The 21,208-nt window shown below is 51.4% G+C and overlaps 4 protein-coding genes across 4 annotated transcripts; 3 read left to right on the forward strand and 1 right to left on the reverse strand.

The window, feature by feature from the left end:
* Positions 1-8,125: 8,125 nt before the first annotated feature.
* HRG_07377 (reverse transcriptase) lies at positions 8,126-9,235 on the forward strand (the record flags this gene model as incomplete). Its single annotated transcript, XM_044865848.1, has 1 exon — positions 8,126-9,235. The coding sequence occupies one exon, from the start codon at positions 8,126-8,128 to the stop codon at positions 9,233-9,235; it is 1,110 nt and encodes a 369-aa protein (XP_044718812.1).
* Positions 9,236-11,312: 2,077 nt separating this feature from the next.
* Positions 11,313-12,887, forward strand: HRG_07378 (kinase; the record flags this gene model as incomplete). The annotated part of the gene is made up of 3 exons (XM_044865849.1): positions 11,313-11,628; positions 11,827-12,026; positions 12,087-12,887. 3 exons carry the CDS (start codon positions 11,313-11,315, stop codon positions 12,885-12,887), a joined length of 1,317 nt encoding a protein of 438 aa, XP_044718813.1.
* Positions 12,888-13,225: 338 nt separating this feature from the next.
* HRG_07379 (delta(6)-protoilludene synthase) lies at positions 13,226-14,502 on the reverse strand (the record flags this gene model as incomplete). Its single annotated transcript, XM_044865850.1, has 7 exons — positions 13,226-13,603; positions 13,688-13,835; positions 13,949-13,969; positions 14,046-14,220; positions 14,301-14,339; positions 14,412-14,446; positions 14,498-14,502. The coding sequence occupies 7 exons, from the start codon at positions 14,500-14,502 to the stop codon at positions 13,226-13,228; spliced, it is 801 nt and encodes a 266-aa protein (XP_044718814.1).
* A 5,167-nt stretch (positions 14,503-19,669) lies between these two features.
* Positions 19,670-20,567, forward strand: HRG_07380 (membrane bound o-acyl transferase family domain-containing protein; the record flags this gene model as incomplete). The annotated part of the gene is made up of 2 exons (XM_044865851.1): positions 19,670-19,886; positions 19,996-20,567. The coding sequence occupies 2 exons, from the start codon at positions 19,670-19,672 to the stop codon at positions 20,565-20,567; spliced, it is 789 nt and encodes a 262-aa protein (XP_044718815.1).
* Between the last annotated feature and the right edge of the window lie 641 nt (positions 20,568-21,208).

Here is a 21,208-nt window from a genome sequence, read left to right on the forward strand (position 1 = left end):
CCATGCACCACCACCCTTTCGCCAACCCCACCCTTTCGCCAGGCAAAAAAAAAAAACCACCACCAAAACTTAACTATTTCACTTACACACAACTTGACCAAAATAAAAGTTATTTGCAAATGGTTGCCTGGTATAAATTTACAATTGATGTATCTATTGGATTTTAGGGCTTTTGGCCGTCCTCCCGATCGTGTGGTGCGCTGAGGTAGTATGGTTTCTTCTCTGACTTCAATAACTGAAGCAGCCTCCGATTCTGGCCCTGACTCCCCCGAAGAGCTATGGTTCACCACAACATGCTTCTTTTCGCTTCCTTTTTCCGGATTGGCCTCTCCAGAGGCTAGAGCCTCGCTCAGAGTCATGAAACGTTTATTGGGATTCGGAATAGCCTTCCTCTTCTTCCCTCTCTTCAGGCGTGCCAGTTCCTCCTCCATGCCAGCAATTCTCGTGGCATGCGCCATTAACGTCTGTTGTTGAGTCTAAAACCCTTTGGCTATCACATTATACCGTCTCCGTGTCTTTGGTGTTTTGTTTAGCCCAAGATCGCGAATCTGACGGCTGGTTTTTGGTGTATCATCCGAGCCAAAATACGGCGCCGGCTCCGGAGTCCTTTTTGGGCTGTCATTCCGCCTATCCTCTTGGATTTCTGGGTGCCGTAGAGCTTTGGCTCGCGAAATTGGCCATTGCCAGTAACTCTCCAGCCGGAGAGTATATTCTTCGTCATTCCCACTTCACGAGCCTTGGCGTAGGCTCTGATGAAATTGACCTTATCCATCGGAGCAGAATCAGTCAGGGAAGCGAACTTTTCCAACTCTCGTCGATATGCAGCTTTGGAAGCGTTGAATACTCCATTGTCCAATGGCTGGAGGCCGTGAGAGCAGTGTGCTGGAAGGTAGCAACAGTAAACGTTGTTCAAAAGCATGTAGCCATCCATTCGTCCTTCGCTCGGTTAGCAGCCACCTTTGGCTAGGTAAGCAAAGACAGTACCGTTGCATGGCTCCCGTGGCCGTCTAGAATGATTAATCTGGCATCAGACTCCTCGGCAGGCTTGGTCTGGGGCAAATAGACCCTTTCAAGCCATTCAACACCAATGTGGTCATCAGTCCACCCGTTTGGTGAAGTTATGTAATGCCAGTTCGCTATCTTCTTGAATTCATGAAGGAACCACTGTTTTGGAGTTCCTTTCCTTGAATATTATGCCAGGAGTCAAGGAGCGGCCGTCCGCAGTGATAGCTTCGATAAACGAAGTCCATTTCGAGTTTGTGGTCCCTTGAGAAGAGCCTTTCGCCTTGGGTCCGCGCTTGACCACCAGGCTATCCAACCCTAACGAAGAGAGTCTAGTTAGTCAAATTTCAAAAATAAAGAGAAAGAGAAATGGCGGCTTGCCAAAACCGATCATGATGCCTCCTTCGTCAACGTTAACAATGTTCTCAGGCCGAATCCAGCCGTACTGGCCTCCCTGATATCGAAGTACCAATGAACCGCCTTAGGCGTGAAGGATTCAAACCTATTAGCTTCCTGACGTCTACCGATCTTAGTCTTAAGGCCTCGGTGGCGCTCGATGAATCTGGCTACCCAGTTGCGTCCTAATTTTGGTTGTTCGCCTTGATGTCTTAACAAGCCCATGACGCAAGCGCGAGTCTGATTGTGGGACGGAGCATATCCCAGAGACTCCTGACGAAGAATCCAGAAAGCCAATTTATCTTCCTGATTCTTGGACAAGCGCTGACCAGGCTGAATTTGCTCTTTCATGGCCGTCAGGCCGTTAAATCTGTCGATAGGGGTGATAGACGAAGGTGAAGATTTTGAAGATTTTGAATGAAGGATGAATCAAATGAATTGAATTTTTTGGATCTTGATTCAAAATCTTCAAGCTCCAATTTTCGCGATTCAAGTTGGGTTTGGGCCAATTCAGGCCATTCATGAATGGTTTGAAGGGATCCCCTAAACGAAGTGAATTTGGTGTGTACCTGAGCGATTGCAAAGATGCCTCAAAACGCCAATAAGTAGTATATAGTTTTAAGTTATAGCCTTCTAAGAAGTCGATAATCCCGAATACTACAAAAATTAACTTACATAAATACTGATCCGCCTGTCCTAGGCAAATCGACTGAAAATAAGCACTTTCAAAGCTCTGCCGAATCCTCAAAATACGTCGGTACAACGCGTTCGAATCCGCCACTGTACACGGCTACACTCTTAGAGCCCCAATCCTCCGAAGCCTCCATTGTATCTAGACAGGGGGTTGATATCGCAGACTTATCGGCTTGGGATGCAGGAGGTTTGGGGTAGGGGTTGGTGGGAGCCTCGGTGGGAGGAAGAGGTTGAGGAGGATTCTCGCCTGAACACAGATTAGCATATACCTACATATATAATGAGGGTATATCCATACATACCATCTTCCAGCTTGCCCGGAATGTGGTCTGGTCTCCAAATAATACTATTGGCAAAGGGCAGGATGTCATACTCCATGGCCGCCTTGATCAACGCCTGATCGATCTTATCTTCCTGAGTATAAGCACTCCGTAAAAGTGTTAGTACTCGCACCGTATCTGCCTTCAAGGCGTGACGGCGGATACCGAATTCGTCTCTACAACCGCTGAAGAGGCGTTCCACGTCAACTTCAGAGCCAGAGACAGAGAGAAGATCACGCGCCGCCGCAGCCAAAAGTGGCCACTCGACCTTGTGTTCTTTCCACCACTTCAGTAGGAAGTCTGGAGACTTTGCAATAGACTCGTCGAACTCTATTCGAGGAGCTGCAAGCCACCGTTCAAGCTCCGAAATAGGGATCGCCGCGCCCGTCTCCGCCTCCCTCGCCTTCTTCATTTGGATGGCTCTCCATTGCGCAATGGAGACTCCTTGAGGACGCTCAGCTGGCCTGGATTGGCTCATAGTTGAGTTTGTGGCATTCAATGCTGCTAGCTCCGGCCACTCCGTTTTGAAATACTTCTTGACTTTAGCCATAATCTCAGAGTATTGATCCGGTATCATCATTTCCAATTGGTGAGTTTTATAACGCGGATCCAGGATGTGAGCTGCGAATAGCATCATTTGATCGTCAAGCTTCTTCATATAAGTAACGTGTTTTGCTTTGCCCTTCGAGAAGGCGTCTCGAATGGACATATCAAGGTCTGTAAAGTCGCCAACTCCTTCGACTACATCATCAAGGAGAGCTTCCAAATCCCAATAGATATCGAGACTTTGTGAGATCGGCGGCATAACTTCGGAGACTTTCAGAGTGTGGTCTTTAAACGGCTTCAGAACCTTCCACAGTTGATAGAGAGCGACAATCTCTTCTGATAAGGGCAGGAGGCACTTGACTTGCGGGTGAGTATCAACGAACTCAGTATACTCTGCCTCAAGCTCGAGGAATTGGTCAATCATGTCGTAGGCCGAATTCCAGCGAGTGTCGACATCGTAGGTTGGCTTCCGGTAGTGTGCGCGGCATGCTTTTGAAGTCTTGCTCCTAGACCCGGATCTCAACATCCAGAGATTGAGGAGGCGGATTTTGGCAATCCCACTTCGACTAGAGTCTCCCGGAATGGTGTAGTTGTTGCTTTTATTCTCTTCGTCCCACTTGTCAAGCATCTTCTTGGCTTCCTTCGCTGTGCCTGCTTTGAGATCTTGCAAGACGCCCTCACAAATGAGCGAGGTAATATGAGCTAGACAGCGGATCCAACTCTTCCTGCCGTGAAAGCGCATGCGGGGCCTCCCTATTGGGCTCACCTTGTCGTCGAATTTGGTCTTGAGAGAATCGTACAAAGACTGACAGAGCGTGCCGTTATTGCCGGCGTTGTCTCCCGTAATGGCGAGAAGCTTAGGCTTGAGCCTGAGCTCCTCAAGCGTCCTCTCAACTATCTCAGCTAATTGTTTGCCAGTGTGAGATCTTTTGAGCTCAATAAACTCAATAACTTCTCTCTCCTCAAACTCCGGTGTAATCCAGTGCGCAATAATGGCGAAAATGGGCACCTGATTCGGTGCTGTCCAGATATCAAGGGTGAACGAGATGGTGGCACAATTGTACTCAAGCTCAATCTTCAGCTTCTCCTGCGTTCGACAAAGTCTGTATATATATGATTGCGTAACGTTATACGACTCCTGTACACACATGTTGTGTTGTGAGCCAAGAACATCTCTTGAAAAGCAGGAGTCTCGACAACAGAGAAGGGTTGTCGGTGTTTTACAAACCACCGGCGGATAGACTCCTTTGCCGTGAGTCTTGCTCTCTGCCTAGGTCGACCGCTCCATGCGTCTGCCTCTGTATAATCTCCTCCACCAATGGCGCGGCCGTATCCATTAATTCGAGCGTGGTGAGATTCCTTCGTAATACCGTGGATTTTTAAATGGTCTCCCATGCCAGAGGTAACCCTCGGCGGTTCGATTCGAGGACCTGGAATCTCTTCCGAAGAGTATTGGGATTTTGAAGGCACTCTATACAAGTCCACCGGAACTCTTGGAAGATCTTCGGCCCATCCTTATCCTCTGAGTAAAAGCTTCTGTCTATAGCTTCCTCTGCATATACCAATAGACGTGGCTGTTCTTGTCTCTCTTCTTGCGAACATGCTTTTGTTTGTTGTCGGCCCACTTCTTGATAAGTCCGGCTTTCTCTGCGAGCGTCATATGACTACTGTTCAATGGCGGCTCTGGTGTATCCGCGTCGGGCATGTCATCATCTGACTCACAGTCAGGATGACCCGGGGGCGCGCAGACAATTGTATCTTCGCCAGTTGGAAGAGGAGAGGAAGGAGCCGGAGTTGCGCTAGAATCAGCGCGCGCGCGCGCGGGATTCCGAGGGTTGAATTGAGGACGTTCGATCCACTCGTAAGGTAATTAAATAAGGAGGGTAGATTGGAGAGTAATGAAGTTTTACCTGATCTTGGCTGAAAGGCTCGAGAATGGACGCGACACAGGTAGTCGGAACGACACCAAATAAACCACAATAAAGTGTCAAGGAGTCGGGGTTGAACGGGTAGGATAGGTCGTCGGTCAGGGCGTTGATTCGGGGGCTGATCCGAAGCCGCTGTCGGAATATCGAAGCAGGAATTAGGCGAGGTCGTGGTAAAATAATGTCGTGGCAGTTGTCGCGAAGACCGTTGCGCCACGCAGGCAAAAGGTGGATGGGCTGACGACCCTGTCTTTCCGACAGCAGTAGAATTAACAGGTGGTCAACTGAGCGGAAATAACGCGTCTGAACGCGGCTAGTTGGCACAATATATCCTTATCATGCAGATTTTCGGGTACTTCCTGATCGGCTAATTTGTATGGACAAACAAGTAGCAGTCATATTGGGCTCGAGGAGTAGATAAGTCCCTAACAGCCTCCAAATCGCGAGCTGACTCGATTCGTGTCACTTCCAATTGTTCGCGCAGTATTGAGATGTTGAGGATCTGAACGCGTTTTTCGAATCAGCTTGCTGGGGGCTGTACAGCGGTATAATTATTATATTATATATCCAGAATATGGGTTGCCGAGCTTAATATGTGCTTGAAATGTAGTATTCCAACCAAAAAATGGGCTATCCATTGATTGCCTTCAAGATGATGTGGCATTTCTTGAGCAAATGTTAACGACATGTAACTATCGAGGGTTATATCATCCGAACGAGAAAATCCAGAACATTCGAGCGGCACTACATTTAAATCATGTGCATTATAAAATGGCACTGTTCATGAGCTTCATGGTGTTTTTTAATACTCCGTATAGGGTGGCAAGATTGCTGAAACGGTGGCGTATCAGGCACTGTTAGGTCGTTATACCACAATATATGGACGCCCTAACTGCCGTCCTTCGCCTCGATTTCCCAGCGACGCCCCGCCAGACGCGGGCGGCGCGGGACTAGGATTTTGCCAGTGGAGTGTGGACGGTGGAATCCAACTGAAACACGCACAACAGACTTTTAAATACGCAGAGCGTCATCACAAGCGCGGCCGAACTCGAAGTTACCGTGTCCGCGCGGGCAAACCCTTAATGATGGGGTCAAAGCAGCTTGTTTATTGATGTGTATGTGAGCCTGCCGAGGAAGAACAGGAAGAGGCCCTTGGTGGGTGGCTTCGGGTATTGACCCTTTCCTCCTGTATGTCCCTTGGCCGCGAAGCGGGTGATAATTTTTTCGCCTTACGTTTCGACCATATCGCCATTCATTCACAATTTTTATGAATGAATTGAATGAAGACTCCTGATTTTTGATTCGTCGAATTTGAAGACCTTACCCGATTCGGCTTCATTCAATTCAAGGGTCCCGAGGCCGATTCGACTTCAAAATCTTCAAATATCAGCCCTAAGGCGAGGGTGGGAGATGTGGGGTCTCGGAGACGTATGCGAGAGAATGGTCAGGGGCCACAACTTGCGTCACCAAACAGCGTCCTTTTTGGGCGCATTTCAGCGACACTACTTCCAGGTACATGGGCACAAACCGCGATGATGACGTTCGAGGTGCGGCAAGGGGCTATTTACCTACCCCAACCTCCAGAATTGCCGCTTTTGGCGGCTCCAACACTGTCTGTTGATCTGAAACGTGCTTGTGAACTACGCCCAGAAGAAGGTTAAGACATTTTTCGATTCTTCTGCGACATAGGCTTTTCCGGCTCTCCGCCCGCCGAGCCAAGAATATAGCGTCTAGATTGGGCAAAAGCAGGCTCAGGTAAGTCTGGTGGGCAACGGTCGTGGACATGCGCGAGTAATTCATACTCCTGTGGAGCTAATGAGCGCCGAAGTGCTCCTTTATTGTCCTGACTGGCTTACTATGTAACATAGTGTACACTACGGTATTATTTCCGTTGGAGCTGGTCTTTTACCAGGAGGAGGCAGAATTCAGCCGGGCAGGGGCTTTTGCACAAACTTCATGCATGTTTCGAGAGACGGCGCACGTCTGGATGGCGTCATCTTGTCCTCTTAGTAGAAGCAATTTTGACCAATGAGAGCTGGAGCTTAGAACATCAATAACTCTGGGCTGCGCGTATGATTGGTCAAGTGACGCCAAGCTGCATCAGAGGCTGTGCACCTGATGGCCGTTAGGACCTGCGGGACGGAACAGAGTGAGTCAGTCAGTCACAGATCGTAAGAGACAGGGGTCACACAACAAGGGGCACGGTTGGTGTGGATGACTGAACAACGATCGGGAAGAAGATCCCCTGTATATCGGGCAACGAAAGACTCTTGATTCTCTATCTAAGTGATGGTGAAAAGTTGGCTTCTTATACTTGGAATTTTGGGCTGAGTGGCGATGTCGCCACCTAGGCAGCATAGATGACGATGTCACCTAGAAGGTTCGAATCCATCACTAATATGGCATTACGAACTGCTTGCTGCCTTTTAGGCAGCACCGTGAATGAGCGTCTTGATCTTGACAGGGCGGTAGAAACCTTTCGCCAGAACGCAAGTACGGTACGGTCAAAGCCTTGAGATGTACCTACGGCAAGCAACTGGTAAGTTAATTCTCTCCTCGATGCGTGATACTGTAATTTCGCATCTCGAATTTTTGTTATTTGAAGAGTTCAAAGAGCATGAGAGGGGAGTATCTGCAGATTATGGAAGGGCCGGAAAAAATTACACGATATGTATTTCGCGCAGCATCGAAGACTGTGAAGCGTAGACTGGTACACCAGATTCCTAAATACGCTACAACTTGGCGACGGATTGTCGTATCGACGAGCTCCAACTCTTTGCTTTCCAGAGAGCTCTGCACCTTTTCCATTGTCAACGTCTCTGTCGAGGCGTTCAAGATCTCGACCGTAGTGTTAAAAGCGTCGTCCATGCTCATTTGCAAGAAGCAAATCAATAGCTGTTCATGGATAACAATGTCCTTGTCTTGGCTATTAATCTGAGCTCGAAGTCGCTTTAGGTCGTCGACCTTCTCCTGCACAGTTCTATTCGTCTGCGTACTAACGTCGTATAGCATTCGGATCAGCTGTCGAAGGCGCGCTTTGTTCGATGTCGCATATCGCTTAACGAGGGACCAGGGTGGTTTTCCATACATGGAAAGGCCTGCAATCGATAATCGGTATCGGCCCCACATTTATTGCAAGTATTGCAATACACCTTTCCACAAAGATGAACGTGATAGATGACGGAGTGCATCACCTTTGCAAATACCAAGAAAACGGCCAGCTAGGCATTGAGGGGCCTCATCATGGAGACGCCGGCTGAGGCCGTGATCATGGTGGGGCGAAGCGCGTCGCCTGCGTCGACACCCGCGAAAAGATCGACACGCGTCGTGAGGCCAAGCACCAAAATTCGAGAAGCCGCGCGACAGCCCGACGATCTGGCGGAGAAGACAACACGCGCAACTAGGCTTGCAACGCGCATTGCCTCGGACGATGTCGCCATCAGTGACGCGACTGAGCGGCGCAAAGTTGCCAGCAGCAGCAGTGGCGCGAACGAAGGCCGAGCCATGCTCCAGAAAGTTCTCGAACTCTTGAGCGAGTCACGTCAAGAAACGCAAAAGCTCAGCCGAGCGATAGATGCGCAAAACGAGATCATATCCAAGCAACAGCAGATGATCCAGGAAATGGATCAACAAGGGAAAGAGATGAGAGATGAGCTTCGTCACATCCGAGCGCAGTTAGAGACCCTGGCTACGCCCGCATCTTCTCTGCAGAGCAGTCCGCAGATGTCGTATGCGAGCGCTGCAGGGTCATCGCCGACGATCCAGACAAGGAACCGGGGCACCGTACCAGCAGCTAAATCGGCACGAACAGCCGTCAGCGATAGTCTCTACTGTACGGTGGACACATCACGAGTCGAAGAAGCGAACAGGTGCCAGACGCAGATCGGCAACATCCGAAAGGCCATAGAGAGCGACATGAGAAAGAGTCAGAGGCAGGAGACTTGGAAATGCGCAGCGGTCGTGACAGACGCTCGAAACCCCGACCGGATCAAAATTTTATGCAGAGACCAAACCGAGTTGAAGCAGGTCAAGGAAGCAGCGCAGAAGACGGTAACTTCGGGAGCCAGGGTACTGAGAGATCAGCTTTACCCTGTCAAAGTCGACAACACCAAGCGTACCGCAGTGCTGGACGCCGAAGGCAACGTTCTGCCGGGCGCAGCTGAGGCGCTCGGAGCCGAGAATTACGTCACGATTGCCAAGATCACCTGGCTTAGCAACAGAGAGAAAGCCAAAGCGTACGGGTCAATGGTGATCTATGTCACTAAAGAGAGTGACGCGCAAAGACTTCTGGACGGCGTGTGGTTCGATGTTGCGGGAGAGTCCGCCTGCACCAATGTTTTGAACGCCGCGTAGGACCGATTCAGTGCTTCAACTGTCAAGAGATGGGACACAAGGCGTTTTCATGCAAGAAGCCGCAAAGATGTGGCAGATGCGCGAAAGCAGAACATCACCACAGAGAATGCAAGGAGACAGTGCCAAAGTGCGTGCCCTGCGGTGGACCACACGAATCGTACAGCCGGAACTGTCGGGCGCGGAACCCTGGGGATGAGACGCAGGCAGCGTCTGGCCCTTCGGGCTAAGCAGCGGAAGTGAGAATCCACTTAGGATCGATTATGGCACTAACCTTCAACAATACTAACACACAGGTATTCGACTTCGGATTTCGACAGACCGCGCTTCAGCTGCTGAAGGTAGGACGCTGGACACTTGGAGAAATTGGCCTTCAAGCAGGCCTGTCACGGAGCGAGTAGCGGCGAGGTTGGTGTAGCGTATGCTGACCCGTGGGGCTTAAGGTGTTACGCATTAATGTATTGAAATGTCAGTAGCTTTTACGTCTAGGCCCTATAGGAGAAATCCTCCGGGTGAAATACACATACATACATACTTGGTCCGTCCGTGGGGCTTAAGGTGTTACGCATTAATGTATTGAAATGTCAGTAGCTTTTACGTCTAGGCCCTATAGGAGAAATCCTCCGGGTGAAATACACATACATACATACATACTTGGTCCGTGCACGACGACAAAATGTTACTGACGACCTCAGGTAACGGATGCATTGGTATTGTCAAAAGGAAATGAGAGATGCCATGCATATAACGGTTATAGAGAGTCTATTATCCTTAACCACTGCCCAAGTCAAGGGGACGAAGGTCCCAGTTATATACACAAGAACGGTGCCCATGTGGGTCGAGACACCTCCTCGACTGGGGCGGAATGTCGTTTGACAGGTATCACAATTTATGCCCCATGGTTTAAGCGAAACTATATATTCATCGTCATCCCCGATACTTGGACTTTCCTTGGATACGACCATGTCCAGCTGGTCATCTGCGACCAGATTGCGGCCGATGCGTAATTGCCTCAAAAAGACGGAACATCACGATTGATGGGCAGGAACGGTACGACCGTGCTCTGAGGTGAAAACTTCTTACAGCTCAACTTTCCGCGACCGTACGGTCAAGCTTCGTCAAAGTGATACTCCCGGAGCTGAAGCCTCCGTGTGGGACGGGGTACCGTGACGCCCAACCGGTTAGTGGAGATACATGGTGTGGAGACACATGGTTTCAGGGAAGCTGCGCGACGCGCACGTGACCAGTCGCGTCTTTTGATTCTAGTTACTTGTTTACCTCTCCTCGGTTTCTCGTTTTTCCTCTACCAACAATCAATCAGCCCATGCTCACTGTTCAAACCCAGAATGACCCTTTCAAAGCAACAGATCAGCATCATCTCAGAGAACCCGCTCAATGATACCTTAGATCGTTTCCGGATCAAGCTAGGCGATTGCGACCAAAGCGACCAATTACTGTGGGATGAGATTGCAAGTCTCGTCGGGGCGTTGGTTAGCTCTACGGCGGCATTCCGCCTCCCTTCTCCAGACGCAAGCGGCAATGTGGCTACAAGGCTCTTCTCAATACAGCAGCGTGTTCGAGGAGGCGGGATGACTCTTGAGCCATTCCGCCCTCTCATTTCCTCTGTCGTGGACAATGCTCCTGACGTCAACATTTGGGATGCCGTCCTCAGTCTCATCGACACCCTCAACTCCCTCACTCCTCCTCCATCCAGCATCGTCCCAACCTACAAGGGAACACCCGTCAAGACCAGCTCGAGCCGACTTGCCGATAGCGAAACGCGCGACATTGTCGAAAGGGGAGCTCTTCTTCGAGATAAAAGACTGCACCTTTCGCAATGTGGGGGGATTCTGCGACAAGTTTTTTCGACTCCAAGAGCTGGCGCAACGAACAGAAAGAGATGCTTAATAGGATGATCGTGGCGCACGATGGAAAGAAGTGGACGAACTTTCCGTCCACTCCCGATGAAAAACCGGTCTGGACATGGCTCTGTGCGCTTGAAGAACGCTTCTTGACTGATGCACCCCACAAGTTATACACCACCCGAACCGCTAACCAGTTCAAGGAACGGAAAGGCCAGATGGATATCTTCTTTCAGATGCCAGACAGGGAAGCTAACAGCACCTTTACATACAAGGACGTTCTTGTCGTTGGAGAGCAAAAGAAGTCATACGACGCGAGCCGGTTCAAGGCGGATCTCCTCCAACTTACTCGCTATGTACGGGGTGTCTTTGCCGACCAGCCAACGCGCCGTTTCGTCCACGCGTTCTCCCTCAGCTCTTCCAAGATGGAGCTCTGGGTCTTCGATCGGTCCGGGCCGTATAGCTCAGGGTTATTCGATATTCACGACGAGCCAGACAAGTTCGCGCGAGCTCTTGTTGGATATGCTACGATGAGTGACGATGCGATGGGCCTGGACACGTTCATCGAGCGAGAGGGGGGCCATCGCCATGCCACTTTGGAGGACACAAACGGCAACGAAACAAGAGTCATGCTGGAGGAGCTGATAGTCAGACAGCGCGCTATCGTGTGTCGCGGGACTACGTGCTACTGCACCCGGAACGGGCATGTTGCTAAGTTCTCCTGGGCATCAGATAAGCGGAAACCCGAGGTGGACCATCTCAAGCTGGCAGGAGAGAAGGGTGTCAAGGGGGTGGCGAGAGTGGTGGCGCACCGTCAAATCACCAACATTGCAGACATGCGGAAGGGACTGGAGTTTCCAAAACCTCACCCGTTTCGGGATGAAGACGTTTATTTCAGGGATCTACCATCGGCCGTAGGAAGCACGAGCACAGCAAGTCGCAAGCGAAAATCATCCTCTGACAACACATCTGACAACACCTCTGGATCCAAGAGGCGGCGGTCCAACAGCCAGAAACCGAAGCTGGCTAAGGAAATCAAGGAGCAGCTGTCGATCGGCAAGACCAAACCAAGCTTGTGTACTTCTACGGGCGAGGATCCATTTGAGAACAGGATCTATTCGTGCCTCGTCGTCTCACCAGCCGGCCGTGTCATCAGCGATTTCAAGACGATCAAGGAACTGCTCCAGTCGATGCGAGATGCGATCAGGGCACACCAATCTCTGTATGTGACCGGCAAGATTCTCCACCGCGACGTCTCTTCAAACAATATCATTATTACGAAACCTGAACTGGCGGATGGCTTCAAGGGCATGCTCATCGACCTTGACCTGGCCAAAGTGAGAGACAGTGGCCCGAGCGGAGCGCGGCACCAGACCGGCACGATGCAGTTTATGGCGGTCGAGGTGCTGCGCGAGGCCGATCACACCTACCGACACGATCTGGAGTCGTTCTTCTACGTCCTGATTTGGATGTGTGTGCGTGAATCATGGACCAAGAAGCAGTTTAGCCGTGGAGAGAGGCCCCCTAAGGAGAGTCTTCTTCGGAGATGGGAAGTCGGCAGCTTCAAGTATATTGCGGCTGCTAAAGAAGGCGATATGACCGTCAATAGGCTTGAAGAGATTATGGGCGAGTTTCCAGAGTCGTTGGATGTTGTCAAGCCGCTCTGTTTGAGGATCAGATCGATAATGTTTGGAGACACAGCGAGGCTTAACTTTGGAACCCCTGTAGGGGATTCAGACCAACTTTACAAGCCCCTCGTAGCTGCCTACGATGATACTATCAGCGAGCTCTAGAGAATAGCGGGTTTGTCTCTGGCGGTGAGATGGGGAACTGGCGGATGGCATGAGAAATGCTTTTTGGCCTTTTTTTTTACCTCAGATAATCAGGACGAAGAAGTGGAACTGGATTTCACTCCTCATCGCAGGCCCTCGGATACCACTTACTACTGTGGCACCTGCCAATTCATCTACCAGACTTCGGCCATATACAAACAAATCCCGACGGTCAACGGGACCGATGAAGAGCAAGCTGTCGACACAACTGATTATGGAATTGCACTGATCGCCCCACGCCATCTAACCCACACTCCAACTCTAGTCGGTTCCTTAAGGCCTGTACGGTCCCGTTCAACTTATCCCTTGACGGCGCATATTTCACTGAGCCCAACATCCTCGGGCCGCGTTCTAGGCAATAGCGACATTCTCCGTGTCGTCATGACCCTGCCGCTCTTGTTCCCAAAGTATCGTTCCGACTCGAAGCTCCACTGGACGTTGGCGCGAACCCAGTTTCCCATCCCGTCCACGTAGGTTTCAATGTCCAGATCAACCTGGCCCCCCCAGCGGGGGATGGTCTCGTACACTTCCCTAAACTGCCGTACGGTCGCGGCGTGGTAGTCGGCGGCCCAGTTCATCGCGCCCTGGACATCCAAGTGGAGCTGGTCCATGGCAATCGCAACGATGTTGTGCTTGTCGTCTCCACATGCCTGTTCCTTGTTGTAGGACGCCATGTCCTTAAGAGTTGCGGGTCAATAAAACATCGAGATTAAGAACAAGTAATCATGGATAGCCCTCCTCGTTCTGGAGACAGTGCTTACATTATCAATAAGTATCAGGTCGGTACACAACAGTGACAGCTTCTCTATGGTTGGGTGCTGCAAAACCTCACGGGGGAGTTCCATTCCAAACTCAAAAATCATCAAGGATGGCTTGAGGCCGACGGTGACCCGGCGAAGGGCGAAGTAGCTATTTATATCCCGCAGACGGGGCTTGTCGCGGTCCTCTGCTTGCGCGGCGAGCCCTGCAGCCAGCCATCGAAGGCCTCGATAAATCGTTCCTGTGATGACAGAGTCACTGACTTTCTGGCGAGGATCCAAAACCTGTTCGAGAGACGAAGTTCAGCTCGCTTGAATTCGTAAACCAAATTATACGTTCGGCCGGGACAGCAAGACTTACTGTCGTGCGATCTCCCCACCTACCCATTCATCATGCGCCCTGGGCTTATCCGCATTGCGGAGAGCATCCACCACGGCGTTGCTCATCTCCCGCACCTCGGATGCAGTCGCCACGTCGGTGAGGTCGTCGAGGACGAAAAAGATGTTCATGAGGTCGCAGCTCGTGCGGAAGCGCTCTATAATTTTTCGCAGGCGTCAGCATTTACTCGCACCAAGGTAATGGGGACTCGGAGTCTCGGATCCAGACTCAGCCGACCTTTATCGAGATCCGGATAGGCCAGCCCTGCAAGCAGACCTGGAGGCAAAGCAGCACGGTCAGGCCCAGAATGCTTCTCAGCTGCCTTCTCGGGCAGGTAGCCGATCTCACCGAACTTATTCGTCGCAAAAAATGCGCTGCGCCTTCTGCCCCAGGGTCCCGAAGTTTGCAAACCATGCTGCGGACTGCTCGCTTACTTCATCATAAAAAAGGGTTCTGACGCCGCGATTGCCATGGCCAAAGTGCCAAGGTATCTGGCAGGGCTATTTGCTGATGCATGGTGGGAAAGGTTACAGGGGCAACTCGCGCGGCACACGTTGGGGCGGAAATATGAAGTGCTCACTAACGTTATATATGTATACGGCTCGTTATAATGGACAGGTCACTGGCACCCGTCACATGATTTGATGCTGCTCGTCATCTGGGGCAAGAGCATACAAGTTCCTTGGCCATCAAGATAATTTCCGACAAAGCCCCGGTCTGCTACGCTAGCTCATCAAATCTTGAGACAAGATAGCCCGCCCGCCCGCACTTTAAGGGAATTCGCTTTGACTCACCTACTAAAGTGGTGTCTCACAAACCCATGACTCCGGGAGTCCCAGCCACGCTGTTTCTTTTCGTATTTTCAGCTTTCACGACGTGGTGCTTTCGTATTTCGTATACATCCTCAACCCAGCCCTGTCCGCCCTTGTAGCTACGACTCCTGGGAATCCGAGACAATGTTGTGCAAAATTCTAGCAGCAGCTCTCACGAAGAGAGCATGCAAGTGGGCATTGATTGTTTTAATAATAGGTGTGTTTTTGTTGTATTCCGTCGTGTCTGTCCCTCTTGCAATGCCCTCTTCTAGGCTCCCTATTTATATCCCTTGGTTCCCTATTGATATCCCCTTTTCAGTTGTATAGGTACAATATCTAGGAGGCTGGGCTCCTTTCCCCAGCCCCCCCCTTTGCATACTGACTTTCCCTAGTCGCCGAGGGCTCTTTCAGCTTCCCCCGTATATGCAGTCTCTCTACAGCCTATGTGGCTGCCTAATGCGGTCTCCTAATAGCCTTCTGCAGCCTCAGAACTCTCTGCAGGCTGCCTCTCTGTCTAGCCTGTCGGGGCCCTTAGCTGTATACCCCTTATGGTCACCCCGAGCTCAAGATCTCAGACGTGCTTCGCGACAGCAGCGGGGAGCCGGGCAAGGCCACGTTTTCGCACCAGTTGGTAGCGACTTGTACAATACGAAGACAAAACGAACACAGAACGTACTCGGGGGGTTGACTAAGGGACTTAGGCCCCCCCTCTCCTCAACCCCCCGAGTAGAGCCCATCTGTAAGTTACTTCACTGCTTCGTTGCATAGCGCCATATAATTTCATGGACCATGTTTGGCCCCTATGGCGGCCCTTGTGATGCAATTTTTGTTGGCATCCAAGCCTATCAAGTATCAACCAGGTCGCCAGACTGCGGCCTCCCTGTCAAACGACATTCCGCCCCAGTCGAGGAGGTGTCTCGACCCACATGGGCACCGTTCTTGTGTATATAACTGGGACCTTCGTCCCCTTGACTTGGGCAGTGGTCAAGGCCAATAGACTCTCTATAACCGTCATATGCATGGCATCTCTCATTTCCTCTTGACACTCCCGACGCTACTATGGTACGAATAGCAGAGTTTCACGGTTGTGTGGATGCATGCATTATTGGAGTCGAGGATGAGTCGGTGGTGTTGATGCTGCTATTCGAAGGAAAACGGTAGTTGGGTCCAACCTTAAAAAGGAACGTGTCACTCAACGGTGGCGGGAAACATTACCGGACCTAATTTGTATGGAAAAAGGGTTCTAGAGCCAGCCCCGGTTCCTACAAAAAGTCCGAGCTACCTCCCCTTCGTCGATGGATGGGGCAAACTGCCTATGAGGAGCCCGACACCGGACAGTAACGACAAGAATTGGACTGTTATTGTTGTATGTCAAGTAACCATACATTTCTAATATGAATGTCCTCATATATATTGTATTGTCACAACGTCGGAGCCAGCCAACAGATAGTATCGGTACAAATATGGGGCGGCTATGGCACAACGAACCCGGGGGTGTAGATCGGAGGGGCCCATGATTCCATCATTGATCTTTATTTTTCCCGTTTCAATCCCAAGAGACGAATCATTAATATACTGGTGTCCTTTTATCATCTTTCGAGCTACTTCCAAGCTGTCCCAGAGGTCGTCTTCCATCCAACACGAATCGGCTTCCTTGGCGCTTGGAGGCTCCTTTAGCCGTCATCAGCGATATGGATTCGTCCATCAGGAAACTGGATAGAGTTTCACTTTGATGTCCGGCTTAACCCATAGTACATAGTACTTGCTGTCTTGTAGGAGGTCACCTGGGTCATTGACCACCTCGACGTCGAAGGAGAAGAGGAGTTTAGCCAAGGTAATCCGCATCTCCAAGTACGCCATAGCTTTACCCAAGCACTGGTAAGCTCCTCCACTGAAAGCAAGCATCGGTGGCGGCCCATTTTGCCTTGGAGCGATGGCTCTTCCAACCAACGCTCGGGCCGAAACTGCTGGGGTGACGGATATGTTGCCGGGTTTCGTGATGCACTGAAGAGGTGCGTTCCGACTACGACGCCTTGAGGGATGTATTCGCCCTCAATGACTGCTCCCGGGGAAATTCTTGGTAGACCCATTGCCACTGGGGGATACATGCGAAGGGTCTCTTCGATTATCGCTTGGAGGAGGCACAGCGATGACGTGCTTGTCCCAGTGATGTCGTCATATGAGCTGAATGAACTCCGTATCTCCTCTTTCAGTTTCGCGCGGTATCCAGGGTTTGCATGGAGATAGTAAAGGACAGCAGTCATTATCGTCGCTGTTGTCTCCCTCCAGCCACCGTCAGAAATCTCCTTCTGCTACGAGGTAGCCCTGCGAGAATTCTCCACTGCGGAGGATGTTTGCAAAGAAGTCTTCCTGCTGTGTGAGTTACCTGTCTCCATCCGCTGGAGCACTTTTGCTTGGTGAGCGCCGTGTGCTGCGCGAACATCTTCCCGGCATTCCTCGGGAGCATGAAAGGGAGCAACAGCGAGACAACAGGGGACCTGGCTCGCAACCCGTCGACCAGGAATACGAAAAGCCATTTGGGATCAAGGAGCAAGGAAACCCAGAAGCTCGACTTCCAATCTTGGACCGCATTGAATGAGTCGCCAAATGCCAGCTCTCCTGAAGGGAAGTAATAAGCACTCTATACTTGAGCGATTCAAACGTGGAGTGGAGGCAGCAGCGTACCAATAATGTCGAAAGTCAGCCAAGTGAAAGCCTCGCCCATCAAAATCCCACCGTCATCCTTCTCACTGCGCCCGCGAAGCTGGTCGATGAATAGGTCCACAAGGCTATGGATCACGTTCTCCTGAGATCTGAGAGCTGAGGTACTGAATCCGGGAGCCAGCCTCTTACGAGCGATGGCGTGTTGTTCTTTATCCCGTATATGCCCCACTGGAGATGCTTTGCCAAAGTGCTCGTAAAAGCTGCTCTTTACGAATAGGCTTGAATTGATGGTTCGAAAAGCGCCGGCGGAGTCAAAAGACAGTTCGTTTGGAGAAATGCGGACAATAGGGCCTATTGATGAATGCTTTAGCTTTGACGAACGGATCAATGGTCGACCATACGTGCAGCCGAAAAGTTAGTCAGACATACCGTATTTCCGATGCAGATCTTGAATTACAAGAGCTGACCGGCCACTGAATAGTGTCCAAATGATCCAAAGCTGTTTTGCACTGTTAATATGCTAGCAGTCCCAAGTGCTGGATATTTCGGTGGCGTTTCACCTCTGAGATAGCAGCCAGCCTCGGGCCTGGAAACTTGGCGGCCGGGTGATAGAACAAGGCATATATACACCAGCCTGTCCAGTACACAAAACCCTGGCCATCAGTTAGATTGCTCGGAATCGCGGCCTGGATTGCGTGCATACCAGCATTAGGGCTGCCGGGAGCGCGATACTCAGTGAAACCATCGTCGGTAATGCGGGAAGAGGTGGGCAAATGTGTGACAAGTGCGAAGGGAATTCAGGTATGGCCGGTCTACAAATACCGGAGACGTGGCCAGTCTGCGCGGCTGCGCCAAAGGAGCCTTGAGGTTCGAGGCAGGCAGGAATCAGCATTGGCTTGCAAGAGTGGTTTCCTTTTTTTGGAGAAGCTATACCTTACATGTCTCATTAGCTGAAATTTGTTGCGCCATGTCTCGGGAGTTCTTTCCATTTCCAGGGCGCTGCATGCACGCACTGCATCAGTCGGACGGCCCGCTGCGTGCCTCTTGCATACATAGCTGGAGGCAAGGCCACACTCATAGGTAATTGATAGATTTGTCAAGCCATATTCCGTCCGTCGCAGTCGAGGAGGCATTCCGACCCACTTGGGCACGGTTGTGCTTTTGTGACATATAACTGACCCTCGCCCGCCTGGCTTGGGCGGTGTTTAGAGAGGAGAGACTCTCTCTCTCTATGGCTCGCGCATGCATGGCATCTTTCCGTTTAATTTTGACAAGGATCAACGTTCCTTCACCTCCATCTTTTGGCAAGTGCCATCAACTTTCCCTTGTCACCTCAACAACAATATTAGGGAAAATCCGCCACGATGGACCCGGTAACCCAATCAACACTTGCCGTGAGCCGGTCCTCTCCTATAGAGGCCGTGCCCGAGGGACGAAGCCGACTGCTTGACATTCCGCACTATTACCTGGCCATTTTCATCTTGCCGACACTTTGGTTAACCATCCCACACACTCGGCGGCCCCGGCTATACCAGACACGATGGTTGGTGGCGGCAGCCGTGGCCGCCATCAATGTTCGCAACTTGTTCCAACCAGGCAGCACCGCCGTGGCTTACTCTATTTTTTCCGCCACAATGGGCACGTGGGGGACTATGATATGCATGAACTTCTTGATCTGGTCGCGGCCGCAGTTTGATGCGGCCAGGGTTCTAAAGTTGTCGAGACGAACGGAAAAGCGAAAGGGCTGGGCCAGCGATGCGGAGGACAGCGCCAATAGTTCCAGTAACGCGCACCAACCGAATGGCACTCAACAGAAGAGGCTACCCAAGCAGAATGGCGTGGCAATCCCCTGTCCACGTCTTGAAGGAAAGGGAGGAGATGAGTTCGATTACGTCTGGCAACGCTTCCCTGAGGATGGGCCGTTCCTGGAGAGGCTTGGCTGGGTCATAGATCTCATGTTGACCCCCCGAGGTTCAGGTAGGATCGCCCCTGATTGCAAGCACACTGCCAGTGAAGATTCGCGGGGGGTATTTGGTGGTCGTAGTTAACAGGCTCTAGGTTGGAACTGGTCCATCTCTTCTATTCCGCGGCCATATATCCCCAGCATGTCCAGGACGGGAAAGGGTCGCCATGGAGTCCATGCCGCGAATAACCAAGAGCGGTTTGCAGCGCTCTACCTCTGAGACTGAGTTTGTCTATACCAAGTTAAAGACCATCATCGGCTCCTACGTACTGCTAGATCTCACGTTTATCCTGACAGAAAAGGATCCGTACTTCGCTGTCGGTCCGGATCACTCTCAGCAGCTCCTACTATCCTTTCAGGGCTTGCGGCCGTGGCTCCTCTTCGGTTATCGGGAAATCGTATCGCTAATAATCTGCTTGAGCCATATCTCATACGGGTATAGCCTCATCGATCTGGCGGGGTATTGACGCTAACGACGCTATTTCCTCTCGAGGCGGATTATGGATGCACTCATCGACGTTTGGGTCCCTTTCCCAGATCCTCGATCGCGGCCTCTCCGGCTGGTGGGGCGCGTTCTGGCATCAGACATTCCGGGTCCCATTCCTCGCCCCGGCAACGTTTCTGATCAGAGAGGGCTACATCGAGGCGGGTACGCCGGCGGCGGAGGCGATGTCTCTGCTTGTGTCGTTTCTCCAGTCGGGCTTGCTCCACGCATCGGGCAGTCTTTCGTCCGTAGCCAACACCAAGCCGTGGCAACCTCTACAATTTTTCCTCCTCCAAGCAGTAGGCATCGTTATTCAGCGTGCCGCTGGCGAGCTGCTGCGGCCACGTCTCCCACCACTGCCAGAACGGCTGCGAAGGGGTGCCAACTTGGTGTTCACGGTGCTCTGGCTGCATCTGACGGTAATGCTATACTTCGATGATGTCGCATCCACGGGGTTGTGGGTGAAGCAGGCTGTTCCCGTCTCCTGTTTCGAGGATTTGGGGTGCGGTCTCCTAAGGATCATTGGTGGCGGGAGGATGGCCATAACCCTGCCTGGTGGCAGACCATACCTGCTGCGGTAGTAGCGGTCTTTTAGCGTCGGCTCTTTCCTACGTGTTCATCTCGCCAGGAAAGCATCCGGGCCTGCACTGTAAGGCGCACACAACTAAACAGAGAGTGAAGAACGAGGGTCAATCACTTAATTCATTGATCTCTGAAGATCTGTGAAAGGCTGGCCCGGAGTTTATTCAACAAGCAGGTGCCTAGGTGTTGTCTATCTAGAGCTAAGGAGGAAAAGAAGCTGAACTCGAGGCGTAGCCTCGAGTGCGAGCTTATATTGCCCTTCTCGGAATGTTCTCGCAGCTTCTGGGTCCGCGGAGCGGGGCCGGTGTTGCCACCGGAGCACGACCCACCGGACCCGGTACAACCGGGTCCACCAGCCGGGCACAGCCCGTGACAAGATCCCATAAAATCCCGAGAATAGGCACCCTTCTTATATGATAGCATCCTCCGTTTCCTGACGGCCTACTCCGAGACATCTCGGAGGTATTCCTTCTCCTAGCGCGTGACATGCACTCACCGCCAGAGACACTGAAACACGACGCCCCGAGAGTTGAGAATATATCCAGCGCGATGTGCCTAAAGCAGCAGAAGGATGCCGCTTTTCTGCATATCTGCTAGGAGAATACAGACACCATTCTCGTACTAGAGTCGTACCAGAGAT

This window comes from Hirsutella rhossiliensis (assembly GCF_020360975.1).
Source record: "Hirsutella rhossiliensis strain HR02 chromosome Unknown scaffold00008, whole genome shotgun sequence".
Classification (NCBI taxonomy): Eukaryota; Fungi; Ascomycota; class Sordariomycetes; order Hypocreales; family Ophiocordycipitaceae; genus Hirsutella; species Hirsutella rhossiliensis.